The sequence below is a fragment of the Vulpes lagopus genome, chromosome 3, assembly GCF_018345385.1.
Source record: "Vulpes lagopus strain Blue_001 chromosome 3, ASM1834538v1, whole genome shotgun sequence".
NCBI lineage: Eukaryota > Metazoa > Chordata > Mammalia > Carnivora > Canidae > Vulpes > Vulpes lagopus.
In genome coordinates, this window is record NC_054826.1 from 141,854,682 (window position 1) to 141,880,020 (window position 25,339).

Genomic DNA, 25,339 nt, shown 5'->3' on the forward strand with positions numbered 1-25,339 from the left:
ATACCTGATTTTTTCCTTTCAGCATAAGGATGTTGGTCACCTTACCAAAAGGTAAGCCTAAAGCAATAACTTCTGTTTCTGTCACTTCACCAGGTAATTTTCGAATATGAAGTACACGAGAAGGAGCACCATCCATTTTATCTTCTCCTTTAAATTTCTTGCTATCATTACCATTGGCTGAAAAACATTTTAAAAAGTCCTTATTAATTTTCCTCATTTGCATAAAAACCACAAAATTTAAAAAAGAACTTAAATACACAGCTGAGTAGACCTGAATAATTCCTAAAAATTCAAAAAGCAGGCTGCCAAAAGAATAGAGAAAATCATATCCACCATTATTAAATAAAATTACATTATCAATTAAGATCACTATTTGGTAAATATTTCTGAAATGTATACATAAAGAGTAACAAATGATAAGCAAAAATATTAAAAGGCAATTTAATAAATTGTCCCATGCCTAAAGAACACAATTATCTTACAATTTAATCATTTTATTTTATTATGAACTAACAGAAATACAAAAAAAACAAAAGCTCTACTTTTGACTTAGCAAAAATTAGGAGATTGTAATTTTTACCTGGGAAATTATAAATGGTTCACAATTTGGAATGTATCATAGTCAAAAATGGGAGCAAAGAAGGTAGTGCTGTAAAAATAATTATGCAATCAAATCCACATTATTATGCCTTACCTACAATGAGACTCTTCTCATTTATTATCTATCTAAATATTTTGTCACTATCAACATTCAACATCTATATACTATAAAATACTCATACTCATGGACTTGATTAACTTATTCTGTTACTATGCCCTTTAAAGTAAACTGATATATTTTAATCAACAAAGTAGTTACCGGGCTTTATTTCAAAGCCTCACCAAAAATAAGGTCCTACTACAGACACAATAAAATAGGTGATGTTTTATGCAAAGCTGTTTGAAGAACTTACAGTCTAAAGGATATTTCTGAAACTAACTAAAATGAAGGATACTTGATAAGTTGAAAAATATACAGGTATACGCTACTAGTATGTAACTTTAGATACTTCATGGTATTCTCCAAATCAACACTACCCATTAACATTATATGTGTGTGTGTGTGTGTATATATATCAAATTAATCTTAGAATTTTACAGATATTGTTGAATATATATGTATATATATTGAATATATATAATTAATATATATAATGAATATATATGAATATATTCAACAATATCTGTAAAATTCTAAGATTAATTTGATCTCCAAGTGTCTTTAAAATTCATTCATACACTGATTCTGTAAGAGTTACGAGTACCAGGGCACCTGGGTGGCTCACTTAGTTAAGTGTCCCACTCCTGATTTCTTTCATATCAGGTCATGATTTCAGAATTGTGAGATCCAGGCCTGTGTTAAACTCCACACTAGGCATGGAACCTGCTTAAGATCCTCTTTCCCGTCACTCTTTCAGCCCCTCACCACTACTCACATGCTCACATTCTTTCTCTCAATAATAATAATGATGATGATGATGATGATGATGATGTTGTTGTTGTTGTTGTTGTCACTGAGTATCAAGAATGTGTTTGGCACTATTTGAGGCTCTAGGGGTACAGGAGTGAAGAAAATGATTGGTAAGATCCCCAATGCTCGCATACAGACTAGTGGGAAAGGTCAACTAACTAGTACACTACACTGTAGGAAGATACCTCCAAAAAATATCACACTATATACAACTGTATCCTTTTCTCCCAAAGACCATGTAACATCAAAACTCCTCATACTGATACTCTCTCAGTCAGTTAATAGTTTTAGAAGGGGTGGCTATTATTCATATTTTAGTACTAAATATTCATATTTTAGTGCTAAATATATGAAATTTATTTTTTAAATAAATTTATTTTTCATTGGTGTTCAATTTGCCAACATACAGAATAACACCCAGTGCTCATCCTGTCAAGTGCCCCCCCCCCACTCCCCGCCCACCTCCCCTTCCACCACCCCTGGTTCGTTTCCCAGAGTTAGGAGTCTCTCATGTTCTGTCTCCCTTTCTGATATTTCCCACTCATTTTTTTCTCCTTTCCCCTTTATTCCCTTTCACTATTTTTTATATTCCCCAAATGAATGAGACCGTATAATGTTTGTCCTTCTCCGACTGACTTCTTTCACTCAGCATAATACCCTCCACTTCCATCCATGTCAAAGCAAATGGTGGGTATTTGTCGTTTCTAATGGCTGAGTGAAAGTTTTCTCTTTAGATGAGAATATGAGAACATGAAATTGGGAAATGAGGACTAAATCATATGACTAAGCATACTTTCATACATAAAAAACAAAACTCCAGCCCTGAAAAAGGACACAAGAAAATGTATAGCCTTTAGCTTATCAAACACATAGGCCATTTATTATCCTATCAGAGAAGTAAAGATTGGGTCTCTCTAGGTTAGATCTGTGATTCTTCAGAACACAAAGTACCATAATTTTGGACTTCTTTCTATATAATCTTTTTTCCCTTCTAGTCCTGAGGTAAACCCAGAAACTTTTGGTTTGTGAATGTAAAACCAGTCATAATTAAAATGATTTCTAAGAATAAGGCAACAACGTCGTAATGCTTTTATTTATGCATACAGGTTGTATAAATTGCAGAAATCTGTAATCACATCATTTTCCATGTATTATTTAGCCTTCTTAAAGTCATGCTTAAGATGTTCCTCTCAAATTCGAAAAAATAGTATGTAAAAAAAAATGTAAAACCTACGTCTACTTAATACTTCTCTTCCAAACTCAAAAGTAGTTTTCTACCTCAATTCTATAGTGAACATCTTCACCTTTCGTCACTTTTTTTCCTTGACTGACCTTTGCTCTTTACTAGTGTTTACCTGCAGTTCTCGCATTAAGTTTCACTAAGATGCTGGGTAAAATGTTAAATTCATCCATGGTCAAAATACTGTGAGCCCTCTCATCCCTACCAAATGTCTCTGTTCCCACAATACCCTTAACAATTCATTTCTAGTTTTACTTCCCTTATTCATTTTACAGCTCCTTTGAACTGTCTGCTTATGTACTCATTCCCAATAATAGTTGGGAGGTCCACAAGCTAATTGGCCCCAAAGTCCTATCTTTACTTGCTCATATGAACTCCAACACTTAGGTCTCAAAAACTACCTTCTCATTTAACTCATAAATCTATTATTTTAGTCACAGCCATTCACCAATACTCTAATTTTATTTCCAACTAACTGTGTATCAACTTGAAGTACAACACTTCAGAACTTTATACTTATTTATATACTGGAAACTAAAAAAAATATTAGTACACTGTCATTCTCTTAAGTCATTCACATTCCAGCATTTATAGAAAGTAATGCTAGCTTCCTTTATCAAATGTGAAACTGAGTAGAAAAGTGGTTTCAACTCCAAGCAGTTTTAAGTTAGATTTCAGGGCAAAGCATAATGTTAAAGAAGCTGCTGGCTGTAGACAACTAAAACATAAAAAGAATCTGAGTTTAAAAATTAATGTTTGTACACCTTACTTTCCTATCTGGGAAAATAGAAATTCCAAAGAAGGGTTAACCAGAAATGCAGGTATATACAAAAAGATATTTCTGTTATTCTGACAGTTGTTTAGTCAAGACCAACAGCTACCACAAAAATAAAAATAAAAACAAAATAAATAAATCTTAGGCTTATTGTAAAAACTGGATGCTGTAACTACATTTTTTTTTTAATTTTTTTTTTTATTTATGATAGTCACAGAGAGAGAGAGAGAGAGGCAGAGACACAGGCAGAGGGAGAAGCAGGCTCCATGCACCGGGAGCCCGACGTGGGACTCGATCCCGGGTCTCCAGGATCGCGCCCTGGGCCAAAGGCAGGCGCCAAACCGCTGCGCCACCCAGGGATCCCTGTAACTACATTTTTAAGCAGCTGTACAGCCTACTTGCCAAAAGTACCTTACAGATGAACTAGAGAAAACAGAAGCCTAGACTAAACTAGAAGTCTCATGTGCTGGAAAATTCTCAAAGCATTATAACAAAATGAAATGACATTATATAAAAATGTCTTTACATAAAAGTTAAAATGAAAATCCCAAAGAGTTCTGGTTAACCTATATCAAACAGAATCCTTGGAATGATTTCAGTTCTTTCATGTAAAAATATTACTTTTAGCAATAATAAGTCTATGACAGAATAACAATTAGCAACACTGGCAGAAACATATATACCTTAGAGGAATATTCCATATCCAAAGCTATTAAGAAATGACTCAAAAATTTTACAGCTGTCAAGGTTCCTCCCCACTGACGAATAGTTAAAAACTCCTTTCAAATAATCCAATCCCAATACCAGTTGGAGCTAGTTGTTTTGAAATGTTTCACTTTTATTTCTGAAGGAACTAATGCATTACAAAAGAATCTTAATGCACTGACTTAGTAGATACTTACATGAGACTAAGGTTCTAACAGTATTAACTTTTCTCACTACTAAAATTTATTTTTTTCTTTGACACAAAAAAACAGGTATATATTTTAAAAGAAAGTCTGTCTGGACAGATAAGGGAAAGGCTGTTGAGATAGATGCTTTTAGAAACCGAATTCTATAGTAAAGTGAATTTGAGGAAGCATTCTGGATATAGCTGGAATATATGAAATCTTGTTCTGTATCTGATAACCATAAAAGTTTCCTTGTAATACAGTCTGGAAAAGTACCTTTTTGAGACACCTGGATGACAGTGGCATATTTTTCCAGGCAAGTATAATCACTGGTTTTTAAAGGTATTTTATGCTATCTGCTCTTATAAGCAACAATATTAATATTGGGGTCTGTGGAAACATACACAGAATCTCACCTCTCTATGTTAAGGGGGAAAAAAAATCTTAAAACTCAGTGAGTATCCACTGTGAATAAAGATAAAATAAGTTAAATGTAAATTTCTTATGTGATAACAACACTTTAAGGATTTTTATTCCATTACCAAAAGATTCAATTCATTCTTCAGTCATAAAGTACATTATTCTTAAACATACTTTTAAAAGATAATTCTTTCCACTGAAAATAAATCTCCTTTTCCACTATTTTCCCTTTGTTAATGGGACTATCATCCATCAACCCAATGATTCTAAGCCCAAACTAATCTATTTCCAAGTAACTCAGAAGTTCTACTTTCAAAAAAAAAAAAAAAAAAAAAGAAGTTCTACTTTCTTGATACAACATTTCCTTCATATTCTATGAACCTAAAATTCAGAACACCTTAATATCTCTGGAGCATATTATTGGAAAGTGTTTAACTGTCCTATATATAGCTGTGACCCCCACAAAATAGAAAATCCTTTCTAATATGTAAATCTGGTAAAGTCCAAGCTCCTCAGCAAATCAAATCCTATATCCAAACCCCAACCTATCAGGGTTCAACTTTAGTCATTCCCTCCTCTCTTACTTCACATTCCAGCAAAATAAAACTGGGGTAGTTCATGGTTCCCAAGTTGGTAGCCTTTCCCAGTTTCAAACCACTTTTAGACTGTATAACTTTGTTAATTGATATGGGGTATGTCCAATACCCCAGAGAATTACCTTGTACTTGCTGTTAATCCCAACACCCACAGGCCACCATTATTTTGGTTTCTTTACTAAAAATTATCTGTTCTTTAACTTTGTAAAAAACGGAATCAGTGAGTGTTCATTTGGGTATGGCTTCTTTTGCTTCATATATTGTCTTAATATTCACTCATGTTTTTGTATAATAGTCATTCTTTTGTCACTAATTACTAATCTACTGTATGATTAGAATTCATTGACCCATTTTTCTACTGACAGACATTTGGATAATTTCAAGTTTGGGATTATCATGAATAAAGTTTTTTATATGCATATTTGCACAAGTCTTTTTCACTAGGTAGAAAACCTTGATATAGAAGTACTGGGTCATAGGCTGCTTAACTTTATAAGATAATGCCAAGTTGTTTTTCAAACTATTTTATATTTTTACCAGCCATGGTGAATTGTTCCAGTCGCTCTACATCCTCATCAACGCTTATGTTGCCAATCTGTTTAATGTGAGCCTAGATTCTGGTTGGTGTGACATATCTCACAGCAGTTATAACCTGTGTTTTCTTGATGACTAAAACATATTTTCATGTGCTTATTATCAGCTATTCATATGTTCTTTCACCTATTTCAAAAAAATTATGCTGTTTGTAATTATAGATGTGAAAGAATTTTTTCAAATAATTCTGTATATAATCTGCATACAAGTCCTTTGTCAGATATATGTATTAATAAATATGTGAGTATTAGCATCTTTTCCCAATTTGTGATTTAGCTTTCATTGTCTTAACGTCTTTTGATGAGAATTTTTAAAATTTAGGTGAAATGTCTAGTTTATAAACTATTCCTTAATGGGTAGTTTGTGTCTTCTCTAAAAAAATAATTTACCTCAAGTTTGTGAATATATAATGTAATTTTTTAAAAAGTGTTATATATTTTTTAGGTTTAGGTATATATCCATCTAATATTTCTGTACAATATTAAGTAGTTTGAGTTCGTTTTTCTCATATCTGTTTTCAACTGTTTTCTGGCACCATTTCCCCAAATGAATGACCAAGACACCTTTGTAAGTAATCGGCTGACCTTAACTGTAGTTTATTTCTGTACACTATTCTATAAAAACTAATCTTGCTAATGTTAAACTGTTTGATTACTACAAGTTTACAGTGAATCTTGAAATCAGTTGTGATTTTTTTTCTTTTGGAAAATGATTTTAGCTTATATCTAGGTCCTTTTTAATTTCCACATCTAATTCTAAATTTTAGAACCAACTTGTCAATTTCAATTTAAAAGCCTGTTGAGTTTCACTGACACAGATTTAATTCCATCCAATTTAGGGGAAAATGACATTTTAACATAGCCTTTTAATTCATGAACATGGTTTCTTTCTCATTTAGGTATCTAATATTTCTTTGTGTCTTGTATAGTTACTGGTGTACATGTCTCCCACATCATTTGTTACACTTACTCTCTGATATTTTGTCTTGCATATTTTTGTAGATGGATTTTTTAAAATTTCATTTTTCAATAATTTGCTAATATCAGGAAGCAATTTTTATATATTGAATTTGTATCATGTAACCATTCAATGATTAGTTTTACAAAACATTTTATAGATTTCTGTCGGTTTATTTTATTTTTTTTTTTTAATTTTTTTTTTATTTATTTATGATAGTCACAGAGAGAGAGGCAGAGACACAGGCAGAGGGAGAAGCGGGCTCCATGCACCGGGAGCCCGACGTGGGATTCGATCCCGGGTCTCCAGGATCGCGCCCTGGGCCAAAGGCAGGCGCCAAACCGCTGCGCCACCCAGGGATCCCTCTGTCGGTTTATTTTAAAAATCATGTTGGGACGCCTGGGTGGCTCAGCAGTTAAGCATCTGCCTTTGGCTCAGGGCATGAACCTGGAGTCCTGGGATGGAGTCCCACATTGGGCTCCCTGCATGGAGCCTGCTTCACCCTCTGCCTGTGTCTCTCTGCCTCTCTCTCTGTCTCTCATGAATAAATAAATAAGTAAATAAAATCTTTAAAAATAAATAAATAAATAAATAAATAAATAAATAAATAAAAATAAAAATAAAAAAATAAAAATAAAAATCATGTTGACATAACATGGGTGGGAACTAGAGTATACTATACTAAGTGAAGTAAGTCAGAGAAAGACAAATATCCTATGATGTCATTCATATGTGGAATTTAAGAAACAAAGTAGATGAACACAGGGAAAGGGAAGGAAAAAAAATAAGATAAAAACAGAGAGGAAGGCAACAAACAGAGAACAAACTGAGGGTTGTGGGAGGGTTAAGAGCGTGGAGGGATGAGACAAATGGGTGATGGGTGTCAAAAAGGACACTTACTGAGATGGTGTTAAATGTAAGTAATGAATCAATCACTAAATTCTCCTGAATCTAATACTACGCCCTAAGTTAACTAACTTACATTAGCTGAATTTAAATTTTAAAAAATTACATAGCAAATAAAGAGCTGAAAAGCAGGTTTGCACAAAGTCAGATATTTAAGTATAGCAACCAAATACCATATGAAATATTGTGAACTGCCAGAAACATCTATTCTTGTAATTCATAAAGTAATTCAATTTCCAAAAAAATGAAAGTCATGTTGTGAATAAGATAGTTTTATTTCTTCCATTTTAAGTTTTGTATTTTATTCTGCTTGCCCTAATACAAGCAAGAAGCTGGAAAAATTGTGAAAACAGATATCCTTACTTCATTCCTGTTTTTCAAGAGAAAATATTCAATATTTTACCATGAAAGAATGGAATTGTTTTAGGCTCTTTAATAAGGTGCACCTTATTCACGTTGTGAAAGTTCCTTTATTCTTGCTAGTTTCTGGAAGATTTTTATCATGTATGAATGTTATATTTTATCAAATGCTTTTTCTCCTTCTATTAAAATGATTTTTTTTCTCCGTTCTATTATAATAAATTAGACGGATATATTTTCACTTTCATTCAGTCAGAAAGTTACCCTTTTATCTCCTCTATGTGTTGTTCAGAATTATGCAGTTCAATTTCTAAATATACCTTATAATCCTCGGGTAAGCTTCAATTAATAATCATGAATTATCATTCATATGTTGTTGGATGATCTGCTAACATTATGTTAAGAGTATCTGCATTTATGTTAATGAAAAATATTAGCTTGAAATCTTGATTTCTTACATCTTCTTTGTTAGGTTTTGGTATCAATTATAGCAGGATCATAACGTGAATTTGGAGTATTCCTTGCTTCTCTAATTTCTAAAAAAGTATATTGAATATGGCTATTATTTCATACTCTGAAGCTTCATACCTGAGTAAAATCACCTATGAGTGAAAGCACCTATACCTGGAGTAATCTTTGTGGAAAAAATTATAAATCCGATTTTTATAATGAACACAGACATAATCTGTATTTTATGGAGTAATAGTTTAGGTCAGTTTTGGTAAATTAGGTTTATGAAGGATTTTGTCTATTTCACCTAAGTTGGTGAAACTATTGGCATTACTGCTTGCTGTTTGTAACATTGTCTCATTTTCCCCATTAACATTCTGTAGGATCTATAGTGGTACCTCTGCTTCCTGATACTGGCATTATAGTTTTCCGATCTGTAGTGGTTCCTCTACTTTCATTCCTGATATTGGCATTGTAGTTTTCTTTTCTTGATAGGAGTAAACTTTTTTTCTAATATAAGCATCTTCTAATACACGGATATAGGAAGACACATTTTCCCCTAATGTATTTTCTTGCATTACAGCCATCAAATTTTGATATATTTTCACTTTTATTCAATCAGAAAAATATTCCCTTATATCTTCCTTAATTTACATATTGTTCAGAATTATGCAGTTCAATTTCTAAATATTTGGTCATTTCCTAGATTTCTTACTGTTTTTGATTTCTACTTAAATGCCACTATAATCAGATATATGGGCTTTCAGCCATTTGAAATCTATGGAGTTATTTTATGTCCTAATATAAAGTCAGTCTACCGTGATGCTATGTACACTTGAAAAGTTATTCTGCAGTCAAGGTATAGCTTCCTGAATAGGAGTTAAAGCCCAGCTGAAGAATACCATTGTTCAAATCCTCTGTGTATTTAAAGATCTAACTGTCCTATCAATTACTGTTAAATCAATTACTGTTAAAATATCCAATAACGATTATAGATTTATTTCTCTCTTTAGTTTTACATATTTAATGAACTCTGAGGCTCTGTTATTACTGTTATACAAATGTTTTCCAATAGATTAACCCTTTAACACTATGAAATGTTTTAATATTAGTAACAATCCTTGTCTTGAATTCTGTCTGAAGCTACAATAATCAGATTAACTTTTTTGTGCTTGTCGTCTGCATAGATCATTACTTTGTCCTTTTTGTTTGCAGTCTATATCCTTCTCCCTCAGTTGGACTCTAGCAAGAGGTACTGCAGTTAGGCCTTGCTTTTTAATCCAGTCTGACAACCTTTGCCTCTTAATTCTTAGATTAGTAATATCCAAAAGAAATGTTCGCAAGTCACATAATTTTAATATTCTATTAACTACATCAAAAAGTAAAAAGGATTAAAATTTTAATAATATATTTCAGTTTGCTGTATCTAAAATTTTACTGCATCAACAATCAGTATTTTAAAAAAATGAAATATCTTGCATTCTTACTAATTTTGATACTGTCTTTGAAACACACATGTACCACACATACATACACCTCAGTTAGGAACAGCACATTTCAAATGCTCATGACCTCATATAGCTAGTGATTAGTACAAAGCACTTTTCTTTACCAATTTACATTTACATACTAGTTTAGTGTTTTGATGTTAGTTTAATATCTACTTTTCGGGACGCCTGAGTGGCTTAGCAGTTGAGCGTCTGCCTTTGGCCCAGGGCATGTTCCTGGAGTCCCGGGATCGAGTCCCGCATTGGGAGCCTGCTTCTCCCTCTGCCTAGGTCTCTGCCTCTCTCTCTCTGTGTCTCTCATGAATAAATAAAATATTTTTTAAAAGATTCTACTTTTTAAACTGCCCAGTGTTTTAATAGGGCACTCGAAGGCAGAGAGCCAAAATGATCATGGGATTCACTTCGTGTATTTCCCTTTCTCAGGGATCATTATCTAGTACTGCCTATTCATCAATTCCAGGCAACAGCTATCCAATATATTTGATACAGTTTCATATTTTTTTTTATATTGGAGGACATATCAGGGGAAGGAAAGGATGCTATCAGTTATCCTGTCATAGCCCTATGTATTAATTTTTAAATGTTTCAACTATTCATACTATATGTATTGTTTTTAAAAATGAAACTAGCAAAGCAGCGTTACAGACATCTGACCACTTTAATTATTTGTACACCATACTTTGGCTATCAAAATCATGAAAAATCAGTAATAATTATCTGCAGGCAAATTTAATTTCATATCACTATGACTATATTTGGTAAATACTTCAGTATAGTTTTTATTTAACTGAACTGCCAGGCATGTGTACGTGTGCACCAAGGTGTATATATACATAAGCAATAGCTATCTGAAGCAAATCAAAGTGGTTCTAGTCTTTTACAATCCTTTTACTACCTCAAGCAAGTCAGTCAGGAAAGGGTTTAGAAAAAAGCAAAAAGGTTTAGGTAAAAAATGTAAAATGCAAGATTATAAGCCAAACTAATTCAGTTGTCCTCCTCCTCCTCCTCCTCCTCCTCCTCATCATCAGATTCAAAATTGTGCCCATAAAACTAGGACCTAAAAATTTGTTTTGTATTTGTTTAGATGGACATTACAAACAACCGACAATTTATTGTCTTATTTCAGACATACACAATTTAAGAAAAATACCCTAAGTATGAAGATAATATGGAGATAACATTATGGAACTCAATTCAAAGAATTAAAATATTGTTACAGCAAAGAAAAAAGGTTGAAAGTACACAAAAAGACAACTGTGCAGCTGAATCTTTTGATTTTTATTTAATTGGACTTTAGGGTTTGTGGGATATAGAATACAGAAACATAGTAATTCCCTTTATATGCAATTTTGCTTTCCATAGTTTCAGTTACCAGTTGTCAACCATAGACCAGAAGCAGATGATCCTCCTTCGAAAATACTGTAGCTTAACACTGTATCACAATGTCTACATCATTCACCTCATTTCATCTTATCACAGACATTTTATCATCCCACATCACAAGATGACAAAGGGTGAGTATGCTTTAATTACAGTATATTGTTATTACCGTTCATTTTTAGTTGTTGGTTAATCTCTTCATGTGCCTAATATACAAACCAAGCTTTATCACAGGTATGTATATATAGGAAAAAGTGTAGTAGATTTAGGTTTTTGTACCACCTGCAGTTTCAGGCATCCACTCCGAGTCTTGGATATGTTCCAAGACTCGGAGGCAGTACTATGTTAAAATATATACTAAGACATGAACACAAAAACTAAAAACAAAAGTACAAAAGGAACAAGAATGAGGGGACTTAGAATATGAAAGAAAGAGTTATATTTTTGTGATTAAAAAAATGGCAATCAGACTCAGTTGGTTGCCCACAGAAGTCACCAAGTTCAGGTTTTTGACTTGACCCATATACACTCTAGTAAAATTTCTGTAGTGTTTAAACAGAAACATTTAAAACACTTAACATAAATTATAAAAGGCTAAATTTCTATAAAAGACTAAATTTTAGTTTTGACATTTTGCCCCATAAAATGGCAAATAATTAAGCATTGTTAACAGAGAAACACTTACCTGTAACCACCATGCTGCTCATATTAGAGTTTGGACTACTGAGAACACTGCCTGAGAGTAGTTCGTCAGATCCTCTCTGTAAAAAACAAAACATATTACCATCAGACATTTTTAATTTTAAAAATATAAATAGGTCACTTATCTGTTTTTCAAATATTCACTGAAAAACAAATGTCAGGTGTTACATGATTAGGAATAGTTTAAGATTTTTAACCCTAAAAAAGAAAATTAACTCCATTTTGTCAATCTCTCCTCTTTTCCACAAAGCCAACAGTTTTTCCTTCTTTCCCTGAAATAGGTTAGGTGAGCCTAACCACTAGTTCACCAGCAACAATAAAAGATTTTTTTTTAATATTTTAAGAGCAGTTTTAGGTTTATAATAAAAATGAGAAGGTGGCAACAGAGATTTCTATGTACTCCCCGCCCTCACTCATACATTGCATCCCTCATTATCAAAACCTCCTGGCACAGTCGTACAGTTATTACCAAGGATCAACTTGTGTTGACACATCATAGTCACTGAAAATCCAGTTTACCTGAGGGTTCACTCTTGATGTTGTACATTCAATGGGTTTGAACAAATGTATAATGACATATTTCTAGCATTAGAATGTTGTATACAATATTTTCACTGTCCTGAAAAACTCTATATTCTCTGCTTTATTCATCCTTCTCCCAACCTGATCTTTGTACTGTCTCTATAGTTTTGCCTTTTCCAGGATGGCATATAGTTCCATACATACAGTATGTAGCCTTCTCAGAATGGCTCCTTTCCCTTAGTAACATGGACTTAAGGTGCCTTAATCTTTTCATGGTTTGAAAGCCCATTTCAAAAGTAAAAACTTTTGAAAAATATCCCACTGTCTAGACATACCACAGTTTAGTTATTCATTCAATCTACTGAAAGATTTTTGCTTGCTCCCCAAGTTTTGACAACTATAAATATGGCTGCTGTAATTATGCCCAGGATTTTGTGGGTATATTAAATTTTCAACTTCTTTAGGTAAATACCAAGGTGCACAATTATTGGTAAAAGTATATCTAGTTCTATAAAACTGCCAAACTATTTTCCAAAGGGACTATACCATTCTGCATTCCCATCAACAACATATGACTATTCCTGTTGCTTCACATCCTTGTCAGCATTTATGGTTTTCAGCGTTCTACATTTTGGCTATTCTGATACATGTGTGGTAGTATCTTGTTTTAATTTGCGTTTCCTTGATGACCTATGATGTGGTACATCTTTCCAAGTGCTTATTTGTCATCTGTACATCTTCTTTGGTGAAGTGTCTACTAAAGTCTTAGACCCATTTTTTTAACAATTTATTTTTTTTTTAATTTTTATTTATTCATGATAGTCACACAGAGGGGGGGGGGGCAGAGGGTGAAGCAGGCTCCATGCAACGGGAGCCCGATGTGGGATCCGATCCTGGGTCTCCAGGATTGCGCCCTGGGCCAAAGGCAGGCGCCAAACCGCTGGGCCACCCAGGGATCCCCTGAGACCCATTTTTTAATTGGGTTTTCTCACTGTTGAGTTCTAAGAGTTGTTGATCTGTTTTGTCATTTATCAGACACATCTTCTGCAAATATTTTCTCCAGTCTGTGGCTCATCTTCTATTTCTCTTGATAATGTCTTTATAAGAGCAAGAGTCTTTTAATTTAAATTAAGTCCAGCACATCAATTGTTTTTTCATGGATTGAGTCTTTGGTTATAACTAAAAAGGTATAATATACCTATAACTAAAAAGGTCATCTAGGTTTTCTCCTCTATTATCTTCTAAGAGTTCTACAGTTTCGCATTTTACATTTAGGTTTCTAATACATCTTGAGTTAATTTTTTGTAAGATGTTAACAGTGTCTTGATTCATCCTTTTGCAAGTAAGTGGATGTCCAACTGTTCCAGCAGCATTTGTTAATGAGAATGTACCTGATCCGCGGTATTGTATTTGCTCCTTTGTCAAAGGTAAGTTGATATTTACAGGGGGCTCTATACTAGGCCCTCTATTCTGTTCCACTGACCTATTTGTTCTTCACCAAAACTACACTATCTTGATTACTGTAGCTTTTTCTTTAATACTGTCTTGGCTAAAAAAAAAAAAAAAAAAAAAAAATACTGTCTTAGCTCCTCTGGGTCTTCTGCCCCTCCCCAGAAACTTTAGAATCTGTTTGTTGATAACCATAAAACAACTTGCTCTAATTTTGACTGGGATTGCATTAAATCTATAGATCAAGTTAGAAAGAACTGACATCTTGACAATATTGAGTCTTCCTATCCACAAACATGAAATATCTCTCCATTTGTTTTGGGTTGGTTATTTTGGTTTCATTCATCAGAATTTTGTAGTTTTCCTCCTCCAGATCTTCTATATTTGTTTGTTAGATTTATACCTAGGTATTTCATTTTCTGGGTTTTTGTCAACAATATAGTGATTTTAATTGCAAACTGCATTTCTTCACCCCTGATATACAGAAAAGCAACTGTGCAATACTGGCTTATCAATTCCAGATTTTTTTGTCACTTCTTTCAGATTTTCTACAGAGGCTATCAAGTTATCTGTGAACAATAATTTTGTTCTCCTCTTTGATCTGTATCCCTTTATTTCCTTTTTTTGCCCTACCACATTAGCAAAAACTTGCAATAGAATGTTGAAAGGAACTGATAAGAGGCAACATCCTTGCCTTGTACCTAATCTTAGAAAGTGCTGATTTTCTCACCATTAAGTATGTTTTAGTTTCTTTGTAGACGTTCTTCACCAGGCTGAGGAGGTTCTCCTAAAACTGGAAACTATTTCTAGTTTTTATCACAAACTGATGTTGGATTCTGCCATATGCTTTTTCTTCACCTACTGCTATTATTATCATGTGACTTCTTTTTTTAGTCTGTTTATGTGACTACAATTAGATTAACAACCTAATTTTCATTGTGTTTTATGACAAGTATGCAATACGGCACTAAGAAAAGGGGGCTCCATAGTTTAGCTTCCACCTGCCAGCCAAGTACCTAGTAAATTTCTTAACTATTCTAAGCTTTAGAATATTCCTCATTCATATATGGAGAGAACATTTACATCAAAATCCTTGGGATTAAGTGTTATAATAAACCAACAGTGATTATCAGACAGCATGCCAGGCTCACATCAGCAGTGTTCACTATATCATCCCCAAGTGTCAACGAAGCACAGGGTTCACAAACAATTGTTTACAAAATAAGTGAATGAATGTTTTATTAACAATTGTCATCGTTCTCAAAAAACAGACTCCCACACTTTTCAAAAGTAAACTTGATTTCTTTTGAAATACATCTTATCAGTTTAATTTTAGATGTTTGTGTGAGTCAAAAATCCTCCTTCTCCAGTGGATTCATAAGTAATTCTGGAGATATCTTAGATCTACTGAAGTATAAAAGAAGCCTGTTATTCTGACGTGAAGTGTGCAGGACACTCTCCTTCCTACAATTTATGTTCATGAATGGCAAAGTCTTGTCTATTTTTTAAAAAATGCTTTATTTGTGGCCTTATCTTCCTCAAATGATTTCACACATGCTGCTAGAAGAGTACGTTTAACAGCCTTCATAACTAAGTCAGCAGAATATCAAGTTATTTGCAATTCTAGATAGAAGCACTAACTCATACAACCAATAAAAATACAGAATATGGGTTGCAATGATACACTAAAGAGAATTAATAAAAAAACAAAAGCTGAGTTTTAAACAAAACAACAGAACAGACAAACCTCAGGCTGAGAATAATCAAAGGAAAAAAAACAAGATAGTACAATTATCTATTATCAGACCACAAAACAAAAAGCTTAAAAAATAATGAAGCAACAAGATGAAAGAAAGTTGGCCCAGTGAATAACCTGATGGAGCAGACCGATACCATTTTCTTAAACCAACAGGACTTTGGCTTATGAAAAATAAACTTGTCTATTTATACCACAATGTTCTGCACTTAAATACAGTAACTTAGCCTTCACCCTTACACATATTTACCTATAATGTGAAGAAATGCACTGCAATTTTAATTATCTCTACATAGGGAGAAAAAAAAAAAAGAAAATTGGATCCCTACCTACTTCAATTAACAAAAAATAATTTTCTGATGGATTAGAGACAAATATAAAATGCATGACTTAGGGATCCCTGGGTGGCGCAGCGGTTTGGCGCCTGCCTTTGGCCCGGGGCGTGATCCTGGAGACCCGGGATCAAATCCCACGTCGGGCTCCCTGCGTGGAGCCTGCTTCTCCCTCTGCCTGTGTCTCTGCCTCTCTGTCTCTCTCTGTGTGACTATCATGAATAAATAAATAAAATCTTTAAAAATAAAAAAAAATGAAAAAAAATAAAATGCATGACTTTAAAAATTTTTGTAATGTATGAAATAATCTTCATGATTTGAGTATGCAAGGACTTCTTAAGTTTAGAACACAAGAAAATGAATCATGAAAAATACTGATAAATTCTACAGAGTGGACACAAAATCTCTATTAAAAAAACTATCCCAACAATAGATGAAAACTTAAAAACCATTATTAGAGATTGCTTTAAGATTTCCAACAATCAACAGCTAAGACTGCCATAAGAACAAGGGAAAGATCCAAACAGGTAGAAAAAGAACACAAATAATTTTAATTATGATGGCGCAGGGAATTTGTGGCCATATTAAACCCTATACATTAAAATTAGCAGGTTCTGTTCATCAAAACACGCCATTAAGAAGTGCCAAGTAAAGCTACAAACTATGAGAGAATATTAGCAATAACCAATAGAGAATCAGCAACAATGATACATAAAAAAAACTATATAGCTGGTTAAATTCAAATTTTTATTAGGCAAAGAAACAAATAGGTATTTCATAAAATTTCACAAAAGAAACACTAATGGTCATAAACATGTTAGGGGAAAATAAATTAGTAATTAAGTTAATATAAAGAAAGACCAAAGAAAATATTACATACCAAAATAGCAAATATTAAGGAATTTAAAACTTGACCAATTCTTGATGAGAATCTAAAACACGAAGAACTCTTATATACTACTGTTATACATTGAAAAAAATCTTTACCACCCTGCAAAGTTCAACATACTCTACATCCTAGCAATTTTTATTCTTATATACTCGCAATAACTTTTGCACACATGTACCAAGTAGTAAAAAAAAAAAAGTTCAGAGCAGCATTGTTCTTAAGTCAAAAATAGTAAATGACCAAGGTGAATTCCAACAGGAAAAGAGACACATCAGGGTATTTTAACAGATTAATATTATACTACAATGAGTATTACATAACTATACAGAAAAACATGGCTAATAATTAAAACCATTGTTAAAACACAAGTCATGGAAAACATAAAATGGGCATACCATTTTCGTAAGACTCAAGAAAACACAAAACAATACATTTTTGCCATATACGTGACAAAATCACATATGAAAAGGATAAAATAATTCTTGGCAGTCACTACTCATGGCAGAGTAGAAGGGAGAGTAAAAAGAATACATAAGCATATGCAACAGAATTGATAACATTATTAATTCCAAATATTTAGAAAATTCAAGTCCAAAAAGAGAAAATGTAAAATTATCCCCAGTCCAAAATTTATCATTAAATTTACAATTCTTTTCCAAAAATTATTTATGTTTCTAATATTCATACAAAACATAATCATACCATACATGCTGCTTCACACTGCTTTCATTTAATAAAACAGCTAAGAAATTCTGAAAAAAACTCAACACTACTAATGTACTTCATTTTACCAACAGTTTCACATAGCATTCTAATATATTGGTATATACTATGATTTTTTAAATTCTTCAACTGATATGTTTCAGTTATGTGCAACTCATCCTTGTATTTAAATATCTAGGAAAGTCACAAAAGCAGATCATAATCTCTGTAATGAGTAACTCAATAAACTCCATAAAGAAGAATTGTACAAACCATATTTGCTCAAACACAGTAAGACATTTTGATGAGGGGAAAAAATAGAAAAAATTCAATTGTTTTAGTTTAATCAGATGAAATTTTCAAATAGTTTCTAAATAACTCTGATCAAAAAGTACATATAAATTTCAAATACAGACTACTGTGAAAATTTAGAAAGACCAGTTACTCCGTTAAAAAAAAATATATAGGCAGAAGATTAAACTGAAAACTGCTTTATCTTGCTCACAATAAAAACAAATTCAAATTAATACAATAAAGGTGCCATCTCATATATCAGACAAGCAAAACTCCAATCACTGAACAATATATTCTATTAGACAGGTTATTGGGAACAGAGGTACTCATATACTTTCTATACAGCAATACAAAAAAAAAAAAAAAAATGTCCATGTATAGCTATGGTGTGATTTCCAGGATACACTTAGCATTAATACTCTGAATACACTGCCACTTTCTCTTTCACTGCCCAGGTGGGAGAATGCAGGAAGCATTTCACATGTTTATATTCGATAAAGAAGGATAAACCAAATATTAATGAAAATAGCTATAATGGGATAGAAAAAGCAAATTAGAGTGGATAAGAATTTAACGATCATTATAAATGGAGTTTTACTTTTCACTTGGGTGGAATCCCTAAAAATCCAAACCAAAATGAAACCATTAAACCTATATCAACTTGGTAGTACAACCACAACAGAAATCTCTCAATAAACTTTGGAATACTGTAATTATACTGTAAGAACAAAAATAACCGCAAAGAAACCCTTACCTATTGTCAGTAATTACAGTATCAGTATAATATTGATGTTCCTTTTCAAAAAACTAGTATACATATGTAATATTGTTAATATTACAAGCGAAATTATGCAACGTACAAGAGATACAAATATAAAATCAGAAGAATAAAAATGTAAAGTTAAATATGAACTGGAAATAACAAATGAGCCCAAAGTATCTGCCCTCAAAATACTGCTAGCTCAATCTACTAAAAGAGCTTTGAAGTAGTAACAACCTTACAACAATTAGCACCTTGGCACCCACATTGTGGTCTCTAAGGACTACCCACCCAAAGGAACCAGAATTTTCTTAAAAGAAATGGCCAACAAAAGGTCTGGAACAAGAAATCCTACTTCAAGCAAGTAAGTATCAAAGCTACCTGTGTTATGAGCTCTCACTGGCTCTAGATGAAACAAAGACTTTTTAAAGAATGATCATCATGATAAGACTGGAAAATTAATGTAAAAGTCCTTGCCATCACAATGATTCTTAACAACAAAAACTTCACACTGGCTACAATGGAGGCTGCTACAGTACCAACTCATCAGGAAACGTTTTTAAAGGCAAAATCTACCCTGTTTTTTACAAAAAGGGGTATTCCAGCATGACAAATATTCGATGTAAAAAAAGAAAAATCTAACTAAAATATGCAGGGGTAAAAAAGAGTATCACCATTTTTGCAATGCTCAATGAAACTGCAGTCATTATTAATCATTTTAAATGATTAATAAATCATTTTAAACCATTATAAAAACTAGAAGGTAGAGGATGCCTGGGTGACTCTGCAGTTGAGCATCAGGGCATGATCCCAGAGTCCTGGGATTGAGCTCCACATCGGGCTTCCTGCATGGAGCCTGCTTCTCCCTCTGCCTATGTCTCTGTTTCTCTCTCTCTCTCTCTGAATAAATAAAATCTTAAAAAAAAAAAAAAAGAAGAAGAAGAAGAAGGTGAAAGGATGATGGAGCACTCTATACTGGATACATCACGCTGACAAAACGCAAATCCACTGATTGATAAATGTTATCACTACAAATAAATAAAGAAATATATTCCTCCTGTTGTGATACAATAGGAATTACATAGAGAATATCCACAAAATATCCCTGCTAAAATTTAAACCTGAATCTGGTCAAGCCTCATCAAAGGAAAGAGGATATGAGGAATGTATAAAATGACATAGAGGCATAATCATCAAAATCAACAAAGTGGAAAATCATACAGAATAGATGACACAGTTTCTCTAATAAGCAGTAAAAGAAAAAATGATAAAGGGGGAGAAGAAGGTAAATTGATTTATAAAGAGACTTAAAAGTCATTAACTAAACATTAAATTAACTAAACATTAACTAGATGTTAAATATTGACTGTCCTTAGTTCCTGATTTGAAAAGGGGAAAAAAGACATCTTTGAAGGAACTGGGAAATTTTGACTACTCTGGGAATTAGATAATATTAAGAAATTATTTTAAATTTTATTTAGGTTTAATAATGGTACCAATATAATCCTTAGGAGATTATATGAGACACACAATAAGATATTTAGGGATGGTATGAAATGACCTCTGAGATTTACTTTAATATTCCCCAAAAGAAAGGATTTGTGTATCACTGTACCATTCATACTATTTTTGAGTATCTTGAAAGTTTAATAATGAAGTTTAAAAAATGAAAATGAAAAAACTGTCACAAATATATAGGAAGACATTTTGTGCTCAGGGATTGGGAAAATCAATATTGTTAAAGTGTTTATACTACAGAAAGCAATCTACAGATTCAATGCAATCCCTATCAAAATTCCAACGGCAATTTTTCACAGAAATAGAACACAATCCTATTTGTATGGAACTGTGAAGGATCCCAAATAGCCAAAGAAATCTTGAGAAAGAACAAAGCTACAAAGCTAGAGGCCTCACACTTCCTGATTTCAAACCAGTACTCAAAACAGGATGGCACGGGCATAAAAACTTGATACACAGATCAATGGAAGAGAAATATATCCACACATATAGGGTCAATTAATTTATGACAAAGCAGCTAAAAACATACAATGGAGACACAACAATCTCTTCAGTAAAACAAAACAATCTCTTTAGTAAATGATGCTAGGAAAATAGCCACATGTAAAAGAATGAAACTAGACTACTACTTCACACCACACACAAAAATCAACTCAAAATAAGTTAAATAATTGAATATAAAACCTAAAACCATAAAACTCCTAGAAGAAAATACAGAGATAAACTCCTCAACATTAGTCTAGGCAATGATTTTTTTGGATTTGACACCAAAAGCAAAGGCAACCTGAGGACCTACAGAATGGGAGAAAATATTTGCAAGTCATATACAATTGTCTCCTCTTAGTTATAATTTTAGTTACCCATGGTCAACCATATGATCCTTCTTCTGAAGTACTGTCAGAAGGTCGAAAGCATCCTAATCCTACATCACAATGTCTACATCATTCACCTCACTTTATGTCATCGCGTAGCCATTTTATCATCTCATATCACAAGAAAGGTGAGTACAATACAATTAGTCTGAAAGAGATCACATTCACCTAGCTATATAAAAAGTACTATTTTATTGTTATTAACCTCTTACTATGCCTAATTTGTAAATTAAAATTTACCACAGGTATACATACAAGTAAAAAACAGTGTATACATAGAATTAGATATTATTCAGTTTTAAGCATCCACTACGGATGTTGGAATGTACCCATGGGGGACTAAGAGGATACTATGGTATTTGATCATATCCAAAATATACAATGAATTCATATGACTCAGGGGGAAAAAATCTAATTAAAAATGGGCAGATGATCTGAATAGACATCTTTCCAAAGAAAAAAGGCTGATGGCCACTTGATATGTAAGAAAGTGGTCATCATGTAAAAAAGTGGTCAACATCACGAATCATCAGAGTAATGCAAATTAAAATCACAATGGGGTATCTATCACCTCACACCTGTTATAATGGTTATTACAAAAAAAAACAATAAATAAAAACCATTTGATAAGAATGTGGGGAAAAGAGATCCCTTGTTCACTACTGGTAGGAATGTAAACTGGTGCAGCCCCTATGGAAAACAGTAAAGGTTCTCCCCCAAATTTTTAAAAGTATAATTATATAATCCAGCAATCCCACTTCTGGGAATTTATCTGAAGGAAATCACTATCTCAAAGATACCGGCATCCCCATGTTCACTGCAGAATTTACAACCAAGACATGGAAACTAACCTAAATGTCCATCAATGAATGAATAGATAAAGACAATGTGGTGTGGAATATTATTTAGCCATTAGAAAAAAAAAAAAAAAAAAGGAAACCCTATTATTTAGGACAACGTGGATGGTCCTTGAGGGTTATTATACTGAATCTGATACAGAAAGACAAATAATACACATATGATCTCACTTATATGTAAAATCTAATTTTAAACAAAACCTAAATTTATAGATACAAAAAACAGATGGAAAGCTGCCAGAAGTAGAGGATGGACAAAAAGGGTGAATGAAGGTGGTCAAAACATACAAACTTGCAGTTATAAGATAAATGAATCCTGAGGATGCAACATATAGCAGTTACTGTAAATAACAATATTATATTGTACATTTCAAAGTGCTAATAAAAATCTTAAAAATTCTCATAACGAAAAAGTTTTAATGTTATATGGTGATAGAGATTAAATAAACTGATCTTGGTAATTGTTCCATAACATACACATATATCAAATCATTATGTGTACATGTGAAACAAGAGTTATAGGTAAATTATAGCTCAACGTAAAAAACAGAAAAAGAAGAACTCTAAAAACTTATTCTCAAAAGCATCACCTAATCTTCCTTAATCTTGAACACATTTTTTAAACAAGAAAGTCAATGAGTTCAGGATCTGAAGTGTACTAAAAGACAAAATTAATCTAGTGTGAGAAAAAAAAATGATAAAAACAGAGATTAAAGAATTATGGAAAAGCTGGTCTTTGTACAGACTAATAAAATAAGCTGACAAGAGAAATAAACAGAATATGTTCAATATTAGCAATACAAAGAGGAGAATTAAAAAATGTTATACAATTCTGAGAAATCTGAAGCCCAATAAAAACATGATTTTAAGGAAAACACTATATAAACCAGTAACTTTGAAGGAGATTGAACTATTCAAAGTATCCCTCTTTCTCACCCTTTACATATATGTGCTGCTTAAAATTCTTATGATATATATAGCAGAAATGATGCGAAGTACGTATAGTGCTGATTAACTTGGGTAATGTCTCCGGTCATCTATTTTCCTTTTTGCCTAAAGCATTAAGCATGACCTCTATAATTAGAGAAAATATTACACAGAAAAAGAGAGGTAAATTTTTCAAAAAAAACGTTATAGTTCTCTCCCTCTGAGTTCAAGTACTGCCATCTTATTTTATTGATAATGTAAATACTCCCCCCAATTATCTTATAAACTTAGTCAATTTAATCAAAACCCAAAGTGTCTTCATGGAACTTGACCAATTGATCTTAAAATACACATGGTAAAGAAAATGTCAAGACAATTTTGAAGAACAAAGTTGTAAAAATCATTCCACAAGACTCCAAGACACTACAGTAAATTAAGACACTGTGGAAAAGACAAACAATAAAACAGATAACCCAGAAATAGTTCCATGCATAGATGGCAACCTGATAACAGACACTGCAGATTAGTGGGAAAAAAACACAAACTATTCAATTAAGTTGGTACAAAGTTTGTTATCTGTAAGAGAAAAATATTAAACCTTTTTCATATACTACACAAAATTTAAATTCCAGGAGGCCTTAAATGTGAAAAACAAACTTTCAAAACTTTCCAAATAAAATCTACTGTATCAAAACTTTCAAAATAAAATCTACTGTATATAACACCCTGAGTTAAAGACCAATTTCTTAAGCCAAAACATAAAAATCATGTTAAATTTCCAACTTCTGTTCATCAATGCAAAAACAAAACAAAACAAAACAAGCCACAGACAGGAGTTAACTATAGTACTTATAAGTAAAATGGCTTTAGTATCCACAATATATAAAAACCCCTAGGACATAGTAAGATTAAAAACTACATTAAAAAGAAAATGAACAGACTATATGAACAGGTACTTAACAGAGAAGAAACATGAGTGAACTAAGAAAATGTATCATTCATGCTCAGGGAATTCAAACTAAAACAAGATACCATTCACATGTTCCTTAAACTGACAAAAAGTCCAACTATACCAATTATCAGAGAAGATGTGCAGAAACAGGAATTCTCACACACTACTAGCAGAGTATAAATTAGCACAACCACTTAGAAATATAACATCAATATCCAATCAACTTGAAAACAGACACTAAAATCCAGTGATTCCAATTCCAGAGACACTTGAAAAGTGACTTTTATTGATATATGCAAAAGAATACTCACAATTTATAACAGGAAAAAACTGGAAACCACCTCAATATTTGTCAATAGGGTTATGGTACACTTATATTGTCACATACCGTATGGCAATGAAAGTGAATGAGTTAGAGGCATATATAAAGTTAAAATAACAAAAATAATATTTAACAGGAAGGACAAGTTACAGAATACACACAGCATATGGCACATATACATAGTTTAAACATGTAAAACAAAACCATATATTGCTTAACATACAAAAACATAAATAACACAGTGAAAGTATACACAGGAATGGCAAACACCAAATTCAAGAGTGGTTACCTGAGGCGGGCCTGGAGGAAAAGTATACAGAGGATGGAATGAACTGAATGTTAATGACCCACGAAATTCACATGTTGAAGTTGTAACTCCCAATGTCATGGTATTTGGAAATGGAGACTTTGGGAGATAATTAGGGTTAAATGAAGTCCAACCCTCCAAAATTCTATATTTAAAGACTCAAAGGAATCCTCCACAGAACCTTTCCTAACACTATTAAAATGAATTCACTTTGTGTCCTATTCTTTTACCTTTCCTCCTTGACTTCTTTTGGATTATGTGCCTTTCATTTTAGTCACCCTCATCCTCCAATTATTTTAGAAGTTATACACTCTACCCCTATTCTTACTGTACAATTTTAAAATTTACCTTACAATTTAAGACGTAAACTTAATCTGATTCATTTTGGATCTGAAATTTCTATCCTCCAGATTGGTACTGTCCAAAAGAAATGTAAGATGAGCAACACAAACAATCTTATAAATGTTGTAGTAACCATATTTTAGAAATTAAAAAGAAAAGGATATAAAAATATTTTATTTAATCCAAAATATTATCAACATGTAATAGGTATAAAAATTATATTCTTTTTTTATCATACTAATAAGTCTTG

The 25,339-nt window shown here is 32.6% G+C and overlaps 1 protein-coding gene across 4 annotated transcripts in view; it reads right to left on the reverse strand.

Annotated features, from left to right (window-relative positions):
- The window catches only part of PTBP2 (polypyrimidine tract binding protein 2), a 77,621-nt gene that overhangs the window by 38,751 nt on the left and 13,531 nt on the right, over positions 1-25,339 (reverse strand). For all 4 annotated transcript variants that reach the window (XM_041747835.1, XM_041747834.1, XM_041747833.1 and 1 more), the window contains exons 3-4: positions 12,272-12,347; positions 5-177 (exon numbers count right to left, since the gene is read on the reverse strand). In XM_041747835.1, the coding sequence (XP_041603769.1) occupies positions 5-177; positions 12,272-12,347 (249 nt within the window). The remainder of the gene's footprint in view (positions 1-4; positions 178-12,271; positions 12,348-25,339) is intronic.